The sequence below is a fragment of the Ursus arctos genome, unplaced genomic scaffold (assembly GCF_023065955.2).
Source record: "Ursus arctos isolate Adak ecotype North America unplaced genomic scaffold, UrsArc2.0 scaffold_8, whole genome shotgun sequence".
In the NCBI taxonomy this organism is placed as follows: domain Eukaryota; kingdom Metazoa; phylum Chordata; class Mammalia; order Carnivora; family Ursidae; genus Ursus; species Ursus arctos.
The window spans coordinates 63,372,857-63,396,332 of record NW_026623100.1 but is presented as its reverse complement, the minus strand read 5'-3'; the positions used below and the strand labels follow the sequence as shown (position 1 = coordinate 63,396,332).

General features: G+C 36.9%; 1 protein-coding gene across 3 annotated transcripts in view; it reads left to right on the top strand.

Annotated features, from left to right (window-relative positions):
• PPP1CB (protein phosphatase 1 catalytic subunit beta) overlaps window positions 1–15,068 on the top strand; it is a 40,736-nt gene extending 25,668 nt beyond the window's left edge. For all 3 annotated transcript variants that reach the window (XM_026478179.4, XM_026478175.4, XM_026478182.4), the window contains 4 exons: window positions 2,109–2,180; window positions 7,270–7,421; window positions 10,069–10,203; window positions 13,235–15,068. In XM_026478179.4, coding sequence (XP_026333964.1) covers window positions 2,109–2,180; window positions 7,270–7,421; window positions 10,069–10,203; window positions 13,235–13,339 — 464 coding nt within the window. In that variant the 3' untranslated portion in view covers window positions 13,340–15,068. The remainder of the gene's footprint in view (window positions 1–2,108; window positions 2,181–7,269; window positions 7,422–10,068; window positions 10,204–13,234) is intronic.
• Window positions 15,069–23,476: the final 8,408 nt, after the last annotated feature.

The window sequence follows — 23,476 nt, the reverse complement described above, 5'->3', positions numbered from 1 at the left end:
TTGACGGAAAGATACCCCTACTATCAGTAAAAATGAGAGGATCGTGATTATTTTCCTGCCTATATTAAATACCTTTCGTCAGAATCCAGATGTAATTGGGTTTACTCTTCCCATATGCCAAGAGTTCTGGGCTTTGTATAATATGTCTACTTTCATCCTTAAGATAATTTTTTGACAGAATAACTTATTTCTTTTTAATATTTTATTTGAGATAGAGCAAGCAAGCGAGAGAGCAAGAGAGAGCGCGGGTGGAGGAGGAGGTGGGAGGGGCAGAGGGAAAGGGAGAAGCAGGCTCCCCACCGAGCAGGGTGCCCAGCGCAGGGCTAGATCCCAGGACCCTGGAATTATGACCTGAGCCAAAGGCAGATGCTTAACTGATGGAGCCACCAGCTGCCCCAGAATAAGTTACTCTGTATGACTTGTTAAATAAGCATATATGAAAGTTCATTTGAAAAACTAACATGTGTCTCGCACTTGGTTAGGTGCCATGAAAAGATATAGATTGTGTATGATCTGGCTGTTTTGAGAAATTAAAAACCTATTGATAAAATGTATTATTTCCAGAAAAGTAAGAAAAAGTATATTTCAGGGACACCTGGGTGGCTCAGTTGGTTGAGCATCTGACTTGGTTTCGGCTTGGGTTGTGACCTCGGCTTGGGTTGTGACCTCGGGGTTATGGGATTCAGCCCTGTGTGGGGCACTGCACTCAGGAGGAAATTTGCTTCTCTCCCTCTCCCTCCCCCCACCCATGCACTCTCTCTCTGAAATAAATAAAATAAATCTTTAAAAGAAAAAGATAAAGTGTATTTCAAAACAGATACCGTGTAATGAAAGGGATTTAATTATGTCAAGGTACTTGTAGAGCAGTAGTTTTTATGAAGTCTGGAAAGGGAGAGAATTGTTGGGCAAATGTTTATGGACATGTGGGTTTTAGAGGATGAGTAGACTTTGGAGAGGCAAAGAGAATTTGAGACAGTCTTTTTTATGTTGTCTAGTTCAAGGAATGTGTAAGGACTGGCCTAACTAGAATGTCAAGTACATGCTGGGGGAATGATACATATCAGATTATAGAGATTTGAATACTGAGCAAAGGAGTTGAATGGTTTAATAACCATATTGGGTTTTTGTACAGGGAAATAATTTAATGAAAATACTGTAAGAAAATGAGTTTTTTATCAATATCCAGGGAGAATTAAGTGGAGAAATGTTGAAAAGGTAGATGTACTTGTCTAGGCCTAAGGTAAAAAATGATTTATTCTCTGATAGAACATAAATCACTATACTAATTGAAACATTTTATAGTAGATACTAAACATGTAGGAAATTGTAGCTCTTATGCATGGGTATAGCTAAAAATAGAAATATAGAAGTATGTGATGGCACTTGGATTTATTTATAAAAGAGAAATACTAGCTTATACTTATGTACTACTCTGAAGATTGCAGAGTATTTTCATGTGCTTTGTCTTACTCTTCTGATCAACAGTTATGCTTTTATGAAGTAATGAGCATACTGGAGTGGGGTATGGGAAGGTCTTATGGGATGAAATGAGGCATTTAAACTTGGAAGTAAACATGTTTAAGATTGGGTGGTAAGAAGTGACAGAAGTGGTAGGAAGTATTGGAATTGGATATGTTCCTGTAGAAGGGCAGGGAATGGTTAGAAAGAAAGAAGAGTGGTAAGATTTCTTTCCTTGAGAAATCTTGAAATGAAAGGAAATTTCATTACCCTGGTAGGGAAAAGTGGAGAGTACCTAATCATAATGTTCTGTTACATCAAAGTGGGATTCTGTTCAGTAACTCAGTATATTAAAGATAACATTAAAAAGAACACCTTAAGTATGTTTAATTTCGCATAGTGAATCTACTTTTATTAAATGCCCCTTTATGGGACGCCTGGGTGGCTCAGTTGGTTAAGAGTCTGCCTTCAGGTCATGATCACAGGATCCTGGGATCGAGTCCCACATGAGGCTCCCTGCTCAGCGGGGAGCCTGCTTCTCCCTCTGCCTGCCACTCCCCCACTTGTGCTCTGTCCCTCTCTCTCCCCCCCTGACAAATAAAGTGAAAATTGTTTAGATGTCTGTAGTATGACTCATCTTTTATTTATAGGACTATCACCAGACTTGCAATCTATGGAGCAGATTCGAAGAATTATGAGACCCACTGATGTCCCTGATACAGGTTGAGTATATAGAGAATTTTAATTAGTTTTATGTAAAATGTTTACGTATTTGAACTTAATTATATATTTAGTGGAAGTAGGATTGGTTTATGCAATAAATAATAGAGCTTTTTTAATCATCACTAAGCTAATTAGAGGTTACTTGCAGTAATACATTTCATTTCCTACTAATTATTTCCCAAGGTGCAGTACTTTTAAATTTCATATATAATCATAGTATGGTTCTGTTAAACTTACTTATCACAAAAAATCTTGTTATTGATTCCCCTTACCTTCCTATCATGGCCTCATTCATATCAGCATTGGTTATGTCCTTCAAAGACTTGTTAAAAATTAGTCAAAAGGAAGACACCTGGCTGGCTCAGTTGTTAGAGCATGCGGTGACTCTTGATCTCAGGGTCATGAATTCAGATGCCAAGTTGGGTATGGAGCCTACTTAAACAGAATATTTTTTAAGGATTTTATTTTTAATTTAAAATCTTTCTTAGCTGAAGATACATATCGTTGCCTTTTTAAAAATTATCTAGTAGTTATTTTTTGCAACTTCTATATTTCAAATTTGTAGAGTTCAGAAAGCTGTAGAGATACATGGTGAGTTTTGTGAAAAATTTGTGAAAGAATAATGAAAATTAACTCTTCAGACATTCAAAATAACTCTTAGGTAAGTGAAGCAAGTCAAAACAAAAGCAAATTAAGTTCCAGTTGAGGATAAATTGCTGTGCTGATTAACAAATGAGCCTAATTTAATTTTATAAATAAATTCTGGGCACAGTTGCCTAACTTTTCTTTTGGCTTTTAAATGGTAATTATTCACAGTTGAGTGCCAGTGTATGTACTAAGATGTGTACTAATGATGGCATTCCTGTCATAAAATGCTATGATAACCTATGAATTGAATGCAGTAAGGTGGTTCTGCTTTTCATTTCACCTTTGCTGAAAATATGGTTACCTTTATTTGTGTCATTTTCTGACACTGAATGTATGCGGTTTTTCCACAACACACCCCATTCTTTAACTCTTAAGTTAGTGTCTAACAATTTAATTCAGTTCTGACGCTAATTCCTGGAGTTAGCCAGGACTCCACAGGGAAGGGCCCCATTCCACAAGACTGCCCCCACTTAGGTTGTTAGCCTCAAGTGGGGTTCTCTGGAGACCCACACTACTGCCCAGCCAAAATTCTGGAATTCCCACAACTACCTCCTCAGATGCTTTACTTATATTTATCAGCTTATCATAAAGCGATACAACTCAGGACCTGCCAAATGGAAGAGATTCTTAGGGCAAGGTATGGGGAGGGGATATTGGTTGGTGTATAGTTTCCACACTCACTCTTTGGCATCAGTATGTTCAACAACTGGAAGCTTCCCAAGTCTAGTTGTTCAGGAGTTTTCATAGAACTCAAGTTTCTAGCCCTCCTCTCTAGAGGGAGGGGGCAGCTGAAAGTTCCAACCCTCTAATCATGTGTTTGGTCTTTCTGTTGATTGGCCCCATCCTGAAGGGCTCTAGGGGCCCCTGAATCACTTCATTAGCATAAACTCAGGTGTGGTGGAAAGGGGCTCCTTATAAAAAAAAGATATCCCTGTCACTCAGAAAATTCCAAAGGTTTTAGGAGCTCTGTGCCAGCAATGGGAACAAAGACCAAATGTATTTTTATTGTATCACACTGTCTTACTATTAAAAGCATTAACAGGGGCACCTGGATGTCTCAGTCAGTTAAGCAGCCAGTTCTTTTTTTTTTTTTTTTTTAAGATTTTATTTATTTATTTGACAGTGAGAGACAACCAGCGAGAGGGGGAACACAAGCAGGGGGAGTGGGAGAGGAAGAAGCAGGCTCATAGCGGAAGAGCCTGATGTGGGGCTCGATCCCATAACGCCAGGATCACGCCCTGAGCCGAAGGCAGACGCTTAACCGCTGTGCCACCCAGGCGCCCCAAGCAGCCAGTTCTTGAGTTCAAGCCTCGAGTAGGGCTCCACTCTGGGCATGGAGCCTACTTAAAAAAAAAAAGACATAAACATAAGCAAAACTGTCCTTTCTCTCGGTTTTCTACCAGACTTTTTTTTTAAATAAATTACATTATTGGATTAATTGTCCCCTTATTATATGTGTAATCAAACTCACCATTTGTGTATCGTACTCATCAGTTCTCAACAAACTTGAACATCTTCAAAATGAGGATCGCTTAGACTGCCATAGGGTCTAGAAATCCTTTATATATTAAGATCATGTGAATGAAAAACCATAGATCTTGTAGCTTACTGATAAGAGGATTGTTTATTGGTAATTTTGTAAAGGGGAGTTGATTACTCATAAGTAGGGCTGGACTAGATGGTTACTAAGTACATTTCTTACTCTTTTTTTTTTTTCTTTCCAGTTTCTACCATAAGATCCAAAGAGTCTATAAAAAAGTAGTCATTAAAAAATATTCATGAACCAATATCTAAGCAGAACTTGGCTAAACCTTTAAATTAAACTGTTAAGAACATGCATTTGGCTGTTTGATTTCAAGTATGATTGGATTGTTCTGCTCAGTGTACTGAAAGCCTGATAATATCACTCAAAATGCTACTCATGGTTAAACTTCAACCATTATTAACAGGTGTATAGATCCTCTTGTCAGTAAGCCATTGATATTGCATATTGTAGTAAGTTGCCTCATAACTTGCTTGTGCAAGTAACAATTTGTGTTGAGTACAGAAGGAAAAAGCATGCATTTAATCAGATTTTTATTATGATTATAGAATGTATTTGACTAAATCTAATAGAAACTATTATTTAAATAATAGGGCATGTTGTATCACTATATTGTACACTTGAAACTAATATAACACTGTAAGTTAACTGTAATGGAATTTAAAAATAAATAATGGGCTATTTATTTAAAATCTGTTTTTTAAATAAGGTATTTCGTATTTGAAATATATGTATTTCAAGTCACTTTCAAGGGTGAAGCAAGTTTTTGAAATGCTGAAAGTGGACATTCTAAGCTTGGTATTCTCTATAATCTTCAGAAGTTTAATTTATAAATTAATGCATTTTTTTAAAAAGCCAAATGATTATGATGCTTGTTCATTAGGAATTGAATTATAAAATGTTGAACGTTGACTCCGAGATTCTTGTCTTGATTCCATTAAGGTTGAAAAATGCCACATTGTTGTTACCATTATTTGATTTTATATGGATCCTGTTTTATATCCCAAATAATTCTGAAAGCAACTGCATTCTAGTTTTATTTAAAATTAAATATTGATTTAATTTTAATTTAAAATTTTTATATTTAATTTCAATATTATTTATTTAATAATTATTATTTAATATTTATTTATTATTTAATATTTAATTATTTTATATAATTTTATATAATTGATTATTTAATTAAATATTTAATATTTATTTAATATTATTTCTTTAATAATAATTATTTAATATTTAAAATATTAAATTTTAATATTAAATAATTTAAATTTAATTTTAATTAACCTTTAAAATTAAAGATTAATTGGCCTCCTGCTCATTGCTCTACCTGTGGAAACAAACCAGAAAAAGTATCATTATAGAGCACTGGTGGTGTGTTGGGGTTAGTGTGTGTGTGTGTGTGTGTGTGTGTGTGTGTGTGTTCTAAATAATCAGTTGTGATTCTTTAAAAATCAGAAAGAGCTTGTAAATTGAGACTCTCCCAGTGGGTTTTGTATGCTGGTGGACTTCTTAAAGTATCATAGCAGGAGCTTAGAAAATAGTAATAGAAATTAAGAGTACATTGCCACCAATCTTACAAAGTATTTTAGGTAATTCCCCTATTAAGACAAGCCATATCATGACTCAAAAAGAAGTTCTCCTTTCCTGATAGAACCTGTATTATGAAGTTTATGAATTATTAAAAAAATATTGAAACTGGCTCCTTTGAAAAACAAATCATCCCTTAGCACTATTGCCCTTACAAAAGTATTTAATATCACCATCTCAGTATCCACCCCCTCTTCATCTTACTATAGTTTGACTTTTAACCATTTTCTTCTCATTCATCAAGAAACTGTTTTTGTTAAGGTCTACTGATATAATTGTAAGTGGCACATTTTTTGGTTTTTGTCCTGTTCCACTTTTTCATTGTATTTGAATCTTAACCATTTCCTACTTCTGGATAATTCTTAACCCCTTTCAGGAGATCTCTACTGTTCTAATCTCTTCCTTTTGTTCTGATTATTCCTTCTCAATATTTTTTGCTCATTCCCCTTCCTCTGCCTGCATATTAAATGTTTGCTTCCTTAGGGTTCATTTACTGGTCTTCTCACTTGACATTCCCAAGGTAGTCTGAGTCCCTCCTAAGATTTATACAATAATGAGTATGACGAAGATATTCAGATAAATATTTTTAGCTCTGACCTCTTTTCTTATATGCCCAGAACTAAAGCCAGGGATCTGTTCTGATTTTATTCATCCATATTTCATTTAAATCCTCCAGACTTTTACAGAAAATGTTTTCTTCCTTCAAATTGATCATTAGGTCAAATACAATTCCAGTTACATCTCAGTTGGGTTCACGGAACTACACAAACTGATTCGGAAGTATACATGTAAAAGAACAAAGGATTGAAAGTAACCAAGACAATGCTAAAGAAAAATATTAGGTGGAGATACTACCCCTACCAAATATAAAGATGTATTTAAAAGTTTTAGTGTGTTATTGGCTTGGGAATAAATAAAATAGATTAATTGAATAGTTTGGCACCCAGAAATAGTGTAAATAGCCTCGATTCAGGAAGTGCTGCTGGGTCAATTGCTTATCCGTATGGAGAAACTACGTACAGAAGATGAACAGCCTTTTCCATATATTGTGTACTTAGAGTATGCCATACACACATTTCCTATATGTGGAAAGAGTTGGAAAGTGCTACTTTCAGCCACACAAAATTATATTTATATGGTTGGGCTAGCAAAGAGTGGCTAAATTTGGTAGGCTGGGATACTAGGGAGCAAGTAATTGATACTATTTATTAAAGGGTACGAGAGCACCAGAAGAAATGTGATACAGATATACTTTATTTTATAAACTTTGTTTTGTTTTTTCATTGCCATATTTTTATTCTTTAAAGGTTTGCTCTGTGATTTGCTGTGGTCTGACCCAGATAAGGATGTGCAAGGCTGGGGAGAAAATGATCGTGGTGTTTCCTTCACTTTTGGAGCTGATGTAGTCAGTAAATTTCTGAATCGTCATGATTTAGACTTGATTTGTCGAGCTCATCAGGTATGAAATATAAAACTTTTGAATATTTTAATATTAACTTCACCCAAATATGCTTTTTTTTTTATTTTTGAGGAAACTGAGATCCAAGAAGGCTAATTATACAAGGAAAGTAGTAGGAGAGGTGAAGCCTATACCTTGATCTCACAAGTAGCAATCTAATGATTTGTTAACCTTTTTTTACCTTCTGGGAGGAAGTGTTTCAAACCAATATATTTTTGCAGTATACTGCAATGCTGACAAATTTTTTTGTGGTGTTTGTCTGAAGCTTTCTAGAAACATTTGATCCCATTTTAATATGATGTTTATGTATTTTAGGTAAGAATCCAGTGATAGTAGTGTTAAAGGACACTTTTGAGAAAGTTGGGAAAATTCAGTTATAGACTGGGTCTTAGATATTAAGGAGTCATTGTTTTAGCCTTGTGATAATAGCATTATTACATAAGAAGGATGTCCATTCTTTTAGAAATGCATACTCAAGTATATAGAGGTAAGATGACAGGTCTAGGATTTGCTTTAAAACATATCAGCAGAGGGGCACCTGGGTGGCTCAGTCAGTAGAGCATGTGACTCTTGATATCAGCCTGGTGAGCTCGAGCCCCGTGTTCGGTGTAGCGATTACTTTAAAAAAAATAATAATACATCAGCAGAAAGAAAAGGGGGATAAATGAAACAAAGGTAGCAGAATCCTGGTAATTATTGAATGAGGGTGGTGAGTAAATGAGAGTTTATTGAACTACTTTATATATACAGTTTAGGTTTACTTGTTTGGTTGGTTTTTTTAATGTCTACCCCCACTTCTGTATTGTATATTCTTCAGAGAGGAAACTGTGACTTGTTGACTTTTAAAAATCCATTGCCTTGTAAACTTAGATACTGCACATTTAGTGTTTGAATAAATGAATTAACGAAAGCTTATTTTAATGATTTAATATATCAAGTCTTCATGCTCTCTAATAATGCAACTGGCATGAAATACATTCACTGACAGGTATTTTTATAAATTTTTTCTTGCTACTTTTGAAAGTACTTTTGAAATTTTAAGTATAATACTTTTAAAGATTCCTTGTTTTTTCTTTGTTAAAGCAGAGTTTATTAAGTGTATGCTATTCCACAATGCTTCCCTTTTTGTGGGGGGGCTTTACTCCCCATGACACTTGACTATTGTTTGTGTGATCCTGTGGATAAACAAAGATGACTGGTTTTTCATTTTCTGTGCATGTTGTACGTCACATGCCTTTCTCCTAGCAAAATTTCCTAGTTCCGTTGAAATGAAGTCACATCCCCAAATCCTTTGCTTGTGGCGGTTTTCTTTTGGTAAATACTGTGTTTATGATTTAACTAGTTAGTATAAGCTGACACTAGGGAACAGTGCGGAGTTGCTAAGTTTCCTAATAAGATACCCACTGATAATCAAATTTTTCAGCAATAGAGTTCCATTTACTGATCTTTTCAAAAATGGACAATGATTTTTTTTAAAGTCATGTTATTGAACTACTTTGGTTTGAACAGTCTTTTTCCAGACCCTTCCAAAATCCTGTTCCGCATATTTTCAAACATACTACCTCTAAAATTAAGAGACCTGTGCTGGGGAACACCACAAACTACAAATACATCGTTTTACAATAAACCTGTTCATTTAGTAAATGTGTGAATGAATAAGTGAACAAGCAGACTAAGAACTAAAAGGATATACTGAGTGCCAAACACTGTATGGCTGAGCTGGAGTAGATAAGGTGACCAAGATCTTAACAGAAAAAGTTAATATCTAAGTTCTACCATGATGTAATTATAGTAGGAGCATGTACCTAATACTAAGGTAGGAACTATTTTAAAATGTAAATTATTTTGGGGGAGCCTGGGTGGCTCAGTCAGTTAAATGTCCGGCTCTTGGTTTCAGCTCAGGTCATGGTCTCAGGGTCCTGAGATCAAGCCCCATATTGGGCTCTGCGCTCAGAGTCTGCATGTTCCTTTCCCTCTGCTTCTTCCCCTCTGTGCACGCACGCTTGATATCTCTTCCCCCCACCGTAAATAAAATCTTTAAATAAATAAAAAATAAATGTAAATTAAATTGGAGGTGCTTTCTTAATAGTAAGTATTGTAGGGTAATTATGCTTAATCAGAGGATGCCTAAAAGACTTCAGAAATTATTCTTGCCTACCATAAATAAATACAAAATATTTATGTGTCATTGCCTCTACCTCTCGGATTTGTAGAGCTGAGAAACATAAGCTGTTTAAATCATTCAGAAATTGGCAACAGATTCTAGAAATCATGTTAAAATCATTAAGGAATTAAGGATTCCATAGTTGCAATATAATGCCATCATCTAAGAAGTACTTGGTGTCCAAAGTTCCTGTAAATACTATATTTATTAGCATATGGAGAGCCTTAGAAATGGTATAGTTTTTAAACATTTTAGTTACCACAAATGTATTATTATTTCATTTAAGCTAAATAAATCCTTGCCATTATAGAAAAGGCATACCAATTTTAATATTCTAAGACAAGTTTAAAAATAAAAATTAAGCTCCCAAAACAAAATAGTGTTTATTTTTATGTCTTTGTCACATTAATCTCAATTAATAATATAGACAGTTGAGAATTATCTAAAAATAAGTGTTTTTTCTTTTGATCTTTCCTTTGACAGGTGGTAGAAGATGGATATGAATTTTTTGCTAAACGACAATTGGTAACCCTATTTTCAGCCCCAAATTACTGTGGCGAGTTTGATAATGCTGGTGGAATGATGAGTGTGGATGAAACTTTGATGTGTTCATTTCAGGTATGATATAAATACATGTAAATCAGTTTTATTCGAAAGTGATTATCTGGGGCGCCTGGGTGGCTCAGTCACTTGGGCGTCTGCCTTCAGCTCAGGTCGTGGTTCTGGGGTCCTAGGATTGAGCCTCGAGTGGGGCTCCCTACTTGGTAGGGAGTCTGCTTCTCCCTCTTCCTCTACCCCCCGCCACACTCATGCTCTGTCTCTTACTTTCTCTATCAAAGAAATAAAAATTTTTTTAAGTGCTTATCACTTACAGATTTGTTAGAGATTTCTGTTTTCATTCACAAAGGCTCCAGACTTTTTGGTATATATCAAATATTAAGAGTTTTGGAGAACCTAAGTTAGTCATTCTTGATGCAGATATTTAAATTGTTAAATTCCTGTATGACTTCTTGGACTAGGGGCTTAACCTACTAAAAGAATGTGAATTCAATTCATAACTTAGATTTTGTTTCCTTTTGCAAGAAGTAGACCAACTCTGGCTTTCTAGTGTGCTAAAGTCATTCTTGTTCACAGACTAAAACAACTTCAGTGCTTTGTTTTTGCAAAAGGCTTTATGTCCCTCTCATGCATGGTACTATATTTCTTTTCCTCTAAATGCAGAGGGGCTTTCCTATCCTTTTTCCCCTTTATCGTATTGTTTGTATCAGCTAGTACAACTGAATGGTAAATATGTGACTTCTCATTTATAATTTAAGCATAGGAAGTAGACTTTATCCTTCAACATTTAGCATAGTGGAATTGGATTAATTTCTTTTTCACTGAGACATTATGATGCTCTGAATAGTTCTAAGATATGCTTTATAAATCTTTTCTACACATTTTTGTATAAATACTGAAATTTTCTGTCTGTACTGTAGGTTAAAGCTCTATTTACACCCACCAGAATAAATACAATAAAAAAGCAAGACAGTAAAAGTATTGGTGAGGATGTGGAAAAGTTGGAACCTTCAGACATTGATGGTGGAAATGTAAAATGGTGCACCTGCTTTTGGAAACTGTGTGACACATCCTCAAAATTTAAACATAGAGTTTCTGTATGGCCCAGCAATTCCTCTCATAGGTATATTCAAAAGAATTGAAGGGGGGAAGTACTCAGATACAGGTATATGCAAATTCATAGGAGCATTATTATAATTGCAAAAACATGGAAACCACCCAGATACCCATCAACTAAAGAATGAAAACAAAATGTGGAATATCCGTTAAATGACATATTGTTTGACAATTAAAAGTTATAAAATACTGATACATGCTACAACATGAATGAACCTCAAAAACATTATCTCAGTGAGAGGAGCCAGTCACAAAAGACCACATATTGTATGATTTCATTTATGTGAAAAGCCAGAAAAGACAAGTCAATAGAGAAAGATTAGTGTTTCCTTGGAGTTGAAGGGAGTTAGAGTAGTAGAGAATGGAAATGCAGAGTGGTTGCTTATGGGAGCAAGATTTCTTTTGGGGTAACAAAAACTCTAAAATTAGATTATAGCAGTGGTTGTACAATTTTAAGTATTTTAAAAATCATCGACTTGTACATTTTAAACAGTTGGACTTTATGATATGTAAAATATATAAATATATATTTTTTAAGATCTACACATAAAGTAAGATTAAAGAGTTTGTGACTACCCTCTAAATAAATAGTGCTAGGGTCCATTAACATATAGTGTAATATTAGTTTCAGGAGTAGAATTTAGTGATTCATCACTTACATATAACACCCAGTGCTCATCGTAATAAGTGCCCTCCTTATACCCATCACCCATTTAATTGATTCCCCTGCCCACCTTCTCCAATCAACCCTCAGTTTGTTCTCTATAGTTAAGAGTCTGTTTTATGGTTTATGGTTTTCTTGTCTCCTTTTTTTTTTCTTGCCCCTATGTTCCTCTGTTCCGTCATATGGTATTGGTCCTTCTCAGACCGACTGATTTTGCTTAGAATAATACACTGTAGTTCCATCCACGTCGTTGCAAACAGCAAGATTTCATTCTTTTCTGTGGCTGAGTAATACTCCATTGTATATCTATATCACATCTTTATCCATTCATCAGTCGATGGACATTTGGGCTCTTTCCATAATTTGGCTTTTATTGATAATGCTGCTGCAGATATCAGGGTGCATGTATCCCTTTGAATCAGTATTTTTGTATCCTTTGGGTAAATACTTCACAGTGCAGTTGCTGAGTTGTAGGGTAGTTCTATTTTTAACTTTTTGAGGAGTCTCCAGAGTGACTGCACCAGTTTGCATTCCCACCAGCAGTATAAGAGGGATCCCCATTCCCCATGTCCTTGCCAACATGTTGTTTCCTATGTTAAATTTAATTGTTCTTACACGTGTGAGGTGATAGCATAGTTTTGATTTGTTTCCCTGATGATGAGTGATTTTGAGCATCTTTTCACATGTGTAGCCATCTTGATCTTTTGACTCATAAACTAAGTGTTATACGCTCACCACAGAGATACAGTAATTAAATTCTTTTTTTCTTTTCTTTTTTTCTTTTTTTTTCCCACTTGGGGCGCCTAGGTTGCTCAATTGTTTAAGTGTCTGGCTCTTGATTTTGGCTCAGGTCATGATCTCAGGGTCATGAGATTGAGCCCTGCATTAGCTGTGGGAGTGGAGCCTCCTTAAGATCCTCGCTCTCCCTTTACCCACCCCTGACCGCTCTGTGTGCACACCTTCTGTTTCTCTCTCTCAAAATAAAGAAATTAATTAATTAAAAAAAATTTTTTTAATTAAAGGTTTGGGTAGTTGGTAGGATTTGTTTGCTTAAGGTTTTGTTATTAAATTATTAACAGAATGACAGGTAATAGCAATATTCAGATATTTAGTTATCTGTGAATACTTTAAATGTGAGAAATGTTCATGAAACTTTTCTGTTTTTTTTCTATATTTTTATGACAATTTGTGTAATTATGTAAATACTGTATTTACAATTTGTTATTTCTTGAAAAGTCCATTTTTATAACAATTTTCTTAAACTTCTTGCACTTGAAAGAATAACACTGTTAATAAATTATTTACTTTAAGATATTGAAACCATCTGAAAAGAAAGCTAAGTACCAGTATGGTGGACTGAATTCAGGACGTCCTGTCACTCCACCTCGAACAGCTAATCCACCGAAGAAAAGGTGAAGAAAGGAACTCTGTAAAGAAACCATCAGATTTGTTAAGGACATACTTCATAATATATATAAGTGTGCACTGTAAAACCATCCAGCCATTTGACACCCTTTATGATGTCACACCTTTAACTTAAGGAGACGGGTAAAGGATCTTAAATTTTTTTCTAATAGAAAGATGTGCTACACTGTATTGTAATAAGTATACTCTGTTAAAATATTCAGCAGATTAAATCCAAATTCAAAATTACCCATTAAATAAGTTACATCTTCACGTATCACAGTTTTTAAAGTTGAAAAGCATCCCAGTTAAACTAGATGTGATAGTTAAACCAGATGAAAGCATGATGATCCATCTGTGTAATGTGGTTTTAGTGTTGCTTGGTTGTTTAATTATTTTGGGCTTGTTTTGTTTTGTTTTGTTTTGTTTTTGCTAGAATAATGGCAAATACTTTAAATTTTTTTCCCTGAACATTTTTACAAGTGAAATGTGGGAAGAGCTTTAAAGACATTCACCAACTATTATTTTCCCTTGCTTATTTACTTATGTACCTGTTTGATTTTACTAAGAAAACTTATGCCTCATTACAGTAAAAAGGAATTTTAGAGATTGATATTTTTAAAAAATAGGCAAACTATCCAATCCAGTGATTGAATCAAACAGTTTGACTGGGCAAACTTTACAGCTGATAGTGAATATTTTGCTTTATACAGAAATTGCCACTGATTTGGATTTGTGCACTCTAATTTTTAACTTATTGATGCTCTATTGTGCAGTAGCATTTCATTTAACTTTAAGATAAGGCTCATATAGTATTACCCAACTAGTTGGTAATGTGATTATGTGGTACCTTGGCTTTAGGTTTTAATTCGCACGAAACACCTTTTGGCATGCTTAACTTTCTGGTAACACCCTCACCTGCATTGGTTTTGTTTTTTTTTGGGGTTTTTTTGTTGTTGTTGTTGCTATTTGTTTTTAGATCCACAGAACATGAGAATCCTTTTTTGACAAGCCTTGGAGAGGTGACACTATCTCTTTTTTCCTCCCTCTGTACGAAGGATGTATTTAAATGAATGCTGGTCAGTGGGACATTTTGTCAACTATGGTTATTGGGTGCTTAACTGTCTAATATTGCCATGTGAATGTTGTATACGATTGTAAGGCTTATGTCACTAAAGATTTTTATTATTTTTCATGATCAAAGTTCATACAATATTGTATAGACATGCTTTGTAGTGAACTATAGTAGCAATAATTTCTGTACATGATCAAGGGTTTATTGCAGCATTTCTTTTCCTCTTCTCTTTTTTTAAAGGGTTAGTATTAACAAATGACAAGGAGTAGAAAAGTCAACATAAAGATTTTAGAAGGAGAACTTACAGGACACAGATTTGTGATTCTTTGGATGTGACCCTTTTGGATGTGATTCTAAAAGCTTTTATTGAGTATTGTCAAATTTGTAAGCTTCATAGGGATGGACATCATATTTATAATGCCCTTCTTCTATATGTGCTACCATTGATGTGAAATTCTTGACCTTAATATTGTCTTTGAAAATGTTCAATTGAGAATTCTGTTAACTTACATTTTATGAATTGGCGTATTGTATTACTGCAAGAGATTTGATTTTCAGCACAGTGCAAAGTTCTTTCAAATGCCTATGTCTTTTTTTCTAATTCCATTTTGTTTTAAAGCACATTTTAAATGTAGTTTTCTCATTTAGTAAAAGTTGTCTAATTGATATGAAGCCTGACTGGTCATTTTATTCCTTTTTTCTTCCTTTCCCTTTAGAGTGAGACATTTAAATGCACATTCTTTTCAAACAGATTTTAATGTCTTTGACATATATTGAGTTGATTATTTTCTGGAAGTGTTCATGTACTACATGTGATGTATTAGGTTAGGTTACACAGGCTTTTATGTAATGTGATTTAAATATTTTCCTAATTGGAGTGTAAGTTGAGCAATTTCTAACAGAATTTTAGATATACTTTTAGTAGCCATAGTGAAGCAGGTCTAGAAAAATAAATCTTTGACAGGAGACAGGGCAATCTTTTATTAATCTCAGTGTTAGTCAAAACATTAATTTGGATTTGACTTACTGTGTTTTTATAATAATTCATCCAGGTCAGTATTGAATATGAAAAAATAGTCACTAAGCAAATTAATATTGGTCACTAAATTTAAAGGATAGAAATATATGTTTAAAAATTATTCAAGTGGTGGGGCTCCTGGCTGGTTCAGTGGAAGGAGCATATGACTCTTGATCCTCGAGGTCTTGAGTTTGAGCCCTGTGTTGGGTGTAGAGATTACTAAAAAAATAATAATAAATTAAGTAAAAATTATTCAGGCAGTCTTAAAACCACCTTAAAAGTTTCTATTATATAATGTGTTACAAATATTACTTAGTTGGTAACACTGCTACTTCAAATAAATAAAACTTCCATTTCTTAGGAGAAAAATATCCTGTGATTCTAGTGTCACTAATTTATATCATTCTTCCTCTCTGATTTTTAATTTCTATATTCAGATTTGTCTTTAAATCCAAATGTCATGACGTTTAAAATTAAACATGCTGGGGCGCCTGGGTGGCACAGCGGTTAAGCGTCTGCCTTCCGCTCAGGGCGTGATCCCGGCATTATGGGATCGAGCCCCACATCAGGCTCCTCCGCTATGAGCCTGCTTCTTCCTTTCCCACTCCCCCTGCTTGTGTTCCCTCTCTCGCTGGCTGTCTCTATCTCTGTCGAATAAATAAAATCTTTTAAAAAAAAAAAAAATAAATAAATAAAATTAAACATACTAATGCGATGGATCACAGATTATTAGGTTACATTTTGTTAGTTCGTGAATGGAAAAAATCAACTACAGTGTGCTACCCCTTGTGTTTGAAACTTTAACATTCATTGTTTTAATTTTGCCTGGGAACAAATTTAATCATAATCGTCAAAACTGGTTTGTGCAAAATGTTAAGTCAGAATACAAGCAAGAAGAATTTAAAGCTTTAAATGGTGGTCAGTTAATTGGAAGTGTTAAGAGTGTTCAGAAGATACATATGCTTTTCAAAAAAATATTCACCTGAGGGAAAGCCAGGAACATCTTGAGATGTGTCCCTTAAGAATTGTATAAAAGTGTATTCATTGAGCCAAGGAACTGAAATAGTATCTTCATTTGTAAGTTCAGATATGTTCATTCCTTTGTCTCCTTGGCAACCGTAACTCTTGAACGAAAAGAACAATTATTTTCTTTCACATCTTTATACTAAAAATGTGTTTAGAGAAGAAAGGTGGTCAGGTTTGCTCTGCTCTATCTGCATTGACCTAATCCACCTCCTGTTTTCCTTATGAGTCCGTCCCTGAATCAAAGCTGTGCCTGAGAAGACCCTAAATAACCTGACTGTACCAGTGGCATCCACTTAGAAATACTATGTCCCTTTTTGCTAATAGTTTTCAGTGCTCTGTAATTTCCTTAAACAGCTAAGAAGTGGTTAGAGGGATTTTAAAGTGACAGCATACCTTGCAAAACGAACAGGGGTTAAATAAGACATAAACATTCTGTATAAGTATACACATAGAGTTTTATTATCTTTATTCTGCTTAAAATGTTTCTTCAATGAAAGTGAAATTTAGATTCAGTGGAATAATATTAATCTGTTAAAATTGGATTTTACCTATACATTTGAATTCCAGAATTTCTAAACAAGTTCCCTAATTAGAAAATTATGAAAGTCAAAACTTAACTTCCTCAGCCACCACCTCCTATATTGGTTGACTTATAAACTTTGTCACTGTAATTTACTTTCTCATTCAGGTCTCTCTAGCTCTCCCAGGCATGTGTGAGGGGTGGAGTCACTTGAGAAATCCTTTTTTGGTAGAACTCATGAAACTATTCAACTTACCAAATTAAAATTAATAACCTACTTCATTATCTCAGAAAAATGTGTGAAGCCCAGAACCCAGCTTTCAACATGTAACTGTTGTGTAGTACCTAACTAAAGAAAGAAGTTTTAAAAACAAGTTCTGGGGCGCCTGGGTGGCTCAGTCGGTTATGCGTCTGCCTTTGGCTCACGTCATGATCCCAGGGTCTGGGGATCGAGCCCCGGGTCAGGCTCTTGCTGCTCAGCAGAGAGCCTGCTTCTCCCTCTCCCTCTGCCTGCCGCTCTGCTACTTGTGCTCTCCTATCTCTCTGTCAAATAAGTAAATAAAATATTAAAAAAAAAATCCAAGTCCCTATCTCCCAGAATAATTGCCTCAGGTTTTGTAGCCCGTGTCTAGTTGGGGCCTGGTAACTCCATTGAGGTTAATTTGATAATATCATAGATCTAAGTTAAAAGCTTTCTATTACTGTACTGTAACACCTGTTTTGAATGAGGTACCTTAATCTTTCATCAGCTGAGTTCCCTAAACTCTTTGGGTGTGCTTATTGACAGATTAATACAAACTATGGTCTATTCCATTTTTTAAAGAAAATCAGTTATTCATTGTACAGATTGATTAATGTGTTGGGCATTTCTTTAAGACTTTGTTGTATTTGACCCTTAGAAACCTTTGGGCTTCTCTATCAGTTTAATTGTTTGTGACTAGAATGTAAGCTTGTATAGGCAAAGATTTTTGTCTTTTTTTTTTTTTTTTCCCTGCTGGTGTATCTCTAGCTTCTCCAGTGGTGCATGGCACATAGTAGGCATGCCCATGTTTTTTTTAATGAATGCAAGTGAGTTTCAAAACTTACTCTTTTGACACCTTGACCTTTTGGAGAAAATAGCCAAAAAAAAAAATACAGTTCCAATTTCATTCATCCTCATCTAACTGCTTTATGTCTCTTACAAGAATGCTGGAGTCGGGGGAAAATTGATCTGGCTCTATGTGGCCCAAATAGCTTATTGTCAAAACTATAATCTTCGTTTGGTAAAATATTGGTAAATATGAGAAGTTGTGGGGCACCTGGGTGGTTCAGTTGGTTGGGTGTCCAACTTGATTTCAGCTCAGGTCATGATCTCAGGGTTGTGAGATGGAGCCCCATGTGGGGCTTTGGCAAAACTGAGCGTGGAGCGTACTTAAGATTCTCTCTCTCCCTCTCCACCTTCCCCTCCTCACAACTCACGTGTTCTCTCTCTCAAAAAAAATAATTAATTTTAAAAGTATGAGAAGTTGTGTCCAGTTACTTGAAGAAACATTTCCCAGCTAGCATCTGACAGGCATATTGGGGAAGTTGCCTCTTGTTCAGAATCAAACTTTCCAAGATCTTTATGGTTTCTTTCTTGCCCTTCCCCCTTTCTGTAGTCTAGGTTCCCTGTTTAATTGACCTCAAAGTCACCTTTGTTGTGAGCCACTTCAAACATTTTTAGAAAAGTAGTTTAGTGTAATATTTTGTCTTTCAAAAGTCACCTAGTATTTATGAACACTTAAAATTAGGAATCTAAACTTGAAAGTAGAGAAGTTGTTGCCTCAATTTAACAAATAAGGATTATGTCATAGGCAGAAGCAAGTATGGGAAAAGATATAATATTTTCAGTAAGGAACCAAAAAATGAGGTACAGTGGAGAAAAGTATTCTAGAGAGAAATTTAATGCAGTCCTTTTATCTTGTTAGATTTATTATTGTTCCATCCTGATACTTCTCAAGAGTTTCTGTTGCTTTCAATATAAAAGAGTAGTCAGCCACACTGAATTCTGGGTCCTATGCAAAATTCCAGGAAGAGAATTTGGCCCAGCTTGGATGAAAGGCCCTTATGACTCCCAACAAGTGAAGAAGAGAGATGATATTGTATGAATATAGCTGCTATTCTTGCACCCAAGTGGTTTGGGAGGTTGAGCAGAATATTTCCCAGAAAAGGGGTGCTGAAAAGAAAATCCAAAGGTGTTCTCAATGACATACTTTAAAAGATAATCTAGGCACAAAAAGTCAGAAAATATAAAGTTGGCAAGATGCAGACTGATGGGAACTCTTAAAATTGGTACAACGAGGGGCTCCTGGCTGGCTCAGTTGGTAGAGCATGTGACTCTTGATCTCAGGGTCATGAGTTTGAGCCCTACATTGGGCATATAGATTACTTGTAAGTAAAATAATAAAATTTGTACAACTACCTGGGAAATGAATTTAGCATTCGTAATCTTGTACATTGCATGCCCTAAAACCCATCATTTTCACTTTAAAGCATTCATAGGAAAACTACATGCATGCACCATGGGGCATATACAAGCAGTAGTATTTGAATATTTGATACATGGGCACCAACCCATCAGACCACCCAACTAGTCAGAAACTGTGCCAGCTATAACTTAACTAATATGATCTTACAGAAGCACAGCCACTGAAAACCATGTTTGTGTACAAGAATGCTCATAGCGTTCACAGTAGCAAAAAACAACCCAAATGACCATTGACATTGACAGGAGCATGGCGATAATTACAGTATATTCATTGAATAGAATTCTATACAACAATAAAAATTATTTTCAATGTTCTGCATTAGCATGTTAAAAAAACTGTAGAATACAAAGAAATTTACAAACAAAATCTGTGTCTAAATATACAGTAAATCTTAAGGGAATGGGAAAAACAAGTCATCTCTTCAAGGAAAGTAAGGGGAGAAGGAGGAACATACAGGATTTCATCAGTATTATTTATGTTCTATTTCTTGGGTGTTCGGTTCATCCTTTTTCGGTGGGTAGTGGCTTCTTGCGTTTTTGTTTATTATGCTCTGCTGCCTGCATATATGTTACTATATATATTCTTTTGTACATATCAAACATTTCCATTTTCTAAAGTATGTATGCAACGCCATTAATGTAAAATTGTATATGTACACATAATAAAATAATTTTTTATTTAAAAAGCTGGTTAATAAGTGAAAAAATCAGAACTTTAGAAAGTGCTGCAGGAATTCAAGAATGGCACAGAGTCGTACTCAGATGATGGGCTGATGACTTAAGTTGGGTCTTCAAGAATGGATGTCAGAAAATTTAAATGCAGGTGAAAAAGAGAGACCACATTATATGCCAGCTCCAAGACGAAAGTTTAAGACATGCTCTGAGAAAAACAAGTGTGTAAGTCTGGAGTAAAGAATCAGTGGGTAATAGCGGGGAGATAACAAAATAGAATGAGAACAAGCGTTTACTTAGCATCAACTACATCCCAGGCACCTGGCCAAGGGCTACGATGAGACCAAAATGAAAAGGTTCCTGTAGAAGAATTTACAGCTTAGAACAGATTTAACGGAATAGTGTAACATCACCTCTGCCATGGTATTCACTCCTTTTTTAGTTTAAGTGGTCTCTTCCTCTGTATAGTTATTTAACATAGCAGAAATCGTGGGCATTACAATTGCTGCTGCAAAGTTCACTTCTGATTCTTTGTCATCCTACTATTGACGTCTCTCTTGATCAAGTATCTGCTAGTATGTGTGTGCAAGGCGTCCTGCTTGGTGCTGTGAGGTAGAAGTGAGTTAGGGAAGACCTGAAGTCCCAGCCCCGCAGGGCCTCTCCAACTAACTAGAGGGAAGCTAAATGGCTCGAATACAAGCCTGGCTTTGATAAGCGTCCAAGGAAAAGGGGCTAAATTAGTAGGCCAGAAGGGATCTGGGAGGGTGGTGGCGTTCTGCCAGGACCCGGCCGGGAGGGTCCGCAAGGCCAGGTAGGTCGGCTGGCAGCAGGGTCTCCGCACGCAGCCGGCGCGCTGGAGCGGGAGCGGGAGCAGAGGGCGCGGCGCGCGCAACCTGGAGCGGGCCCCGCCCCCCGGTGGCGGCTTTGTGCGCTGATTGGCCCGCGCGGGCCTCGCTCCCGGTTGGCGGGAGGTCTCTGAGCCGGTAGTGCCGCTGTGGAGCGAGTGGCGAGCAACCGCCTGAGACCTCGAAGCGTCCGGGGAAGGCTGTCTGGCTCCAGGTTTTCGCAGGTATCTTCCGCTCGCGTCCCCCGGCTTCGGGCCTCGCCGGCTACCCTCCAGTTGCTGCTGCGCCTGGGCCCTCCATCCCTCTCGGGCCCACCGTGTGTGAGGATGGGGCGGCGTGGCGGCCCTTTCCCCACATGCTTCCGCCCCAGAGTCCCCTCAGGCTCCCTCGCCGCGACGAGAGCATGCCCTCCTAGCGTCCGGGGCCTGGGCTCGGGAGAGGGGCAGGGGGGCGTCGAGGTCGGAGTCGGGCGGCCGGGGGAGGCGGCGACGCGCGGTGGTGGTGGCGAGCCGGCGCGGCCCACTCCGTCGCTCTGTGGGGACGTCGAAGGCGCGGTGCCCTCGCGCCTTAGCCCGCGGGGCCGGCTGCGGACCGGGGACCGTGGAGGGACGACGCGCTCCCACGTGCCGGACGGTGGCTTCCTGCCGCGGGCCTGGACGGCTTGTCGCTGGCTGGCTCCCCTCGCGCGCGGGCCGGGAGGAGAGGCCCCGGGGACGGGGGTAGGGGGAACGGGCCAGGGCGGCCCGCCGTTATCCGCTGCGTGGGCCAGTGGTATTTTGAGTGAGTCCGCCCGTTCTACTTGGGTCCCCTTCAACACGTCTTCTTCCCCAGGCGCGACGGCACCGGAGTTGCGGGATCTGAGCTGCTGCATCTCAGTGCTTTGCCCGGAGCCCTTCTCCCACAATTTCCCTGTGCCCTTTCCTTACGCGTCCAGCGGTCCTTACATGCAGGCCAGCTAGCTTCGATTTTTAGAAAAGGAACTTGTGAAGCAATTGAACACTTAACGACCAAAAAACCCATGCTATGTTAAAATTGAGATCCTGCCTGTTACCAAATTTTATTCTCTAACAAAAGCACATTTTAAAATACCTATGATCTGTTATCAATAAAATTTTAACATTTAAATTATATTTGTTAGTGGAGATGAAATGTGGCTGCCTGTCATATTCTGACTCTTCTTGCCTTGAAAGATACCCTTACCTGTAAAAAAAGATACAGTAGTAGTGCTGCTGCATTTTGAGTTTTTGCTAAGGATTCAGCACTGTGCTAGGCATAATCCATATAGTTCCTTTGCTCATTAACCCTACTAAATATGTATTATTAACAATATCTAATCATTTTTATTGAATACTAATATGTACCAGGTTCTAAGAAAACAGGTTTCTATTATCTTTATATCATAAGTGAGAAAATGGATGTTCCCAGGAGTTGAATAGCCTAAGGCTAGACAGCTTCAGGTCTTAATAAAGGTCTATTCTCCAGTATTTTAACATATACTCTCAACTGGCTCCTCCTTCCTTTACGCCTGCAGGCCCACTTAAGAATTCTGTCTTTAAAAGAAAAACAAATTCTCCTTTGACTATTGTCCCTTCTAGCTGCTGTTCATTTTCTTCCTTCTAATGATTGCCACATTTAGAAAAGGGGAGGGGCATGTGTTCCCACCTCCTGCACATCCTTTTGTAACACATCCCTCCTAAAATCCTATTCAGTCTAGTTTCCATTTATTCCCACCACTTCATCGAAGTTTCTTGGTTCATTCACTAATGGGCTGAATTTCTAATCAGATAAGAACTTCTTATTGAAACAGCTGTGCTGTATAATTTTACTAGTACCATAGCACCTAGCGCTTGGCCGAGTCTAAAAGTATTCTATAACCATTAGATGATAAATTAAATTAGAAAAAATATTTAAAACATCAAAATAGTGGAGATTTGATAATAGCCCCAGCAAAGCTTCCAGCAATTTTGCCAGAATATTTTTCTTCAATTTGCTATATTGTTTCTTAACAATTTAAAAAATTTTGTGGTTATGGTAGAGAAAAATGCTATAGTCATTTCAATAAGGATTCTTTTTTAAGAATTATTTTATTTTAAGGGCGCCTGGGTGGCTTAGGGCATGATCCCAGAGTCCTGGGATCGAGCCCCGCATTGGGCTCCTCTGCTGGGAGCCTGCTTCTTCCTCTCCCACTCCCCCTGCTTGTGTTCCCTCTCTCGCTGGCTGTTTCTCTCTCTGTCAAATAAATAAATAAAATCTTTTTGAAAAAAGAATTATTTTATTTTAGCAAGAAGGTGATAAGCCCATCTTTCTTTCCTAAAGCAATGGCTTATTTAACCACTAAGTCACAATGTAATGTGCACATTTACAATGCAAACGCTAGACTTAAATTTTTATAAAGCGAAAGCTCATAAGCTAGCTTTGTTTTCCTGGCAAAATGACAGCGAGTAATATTGGACTGCTTACCATGTGTCAAGTGTTTTACACATAATT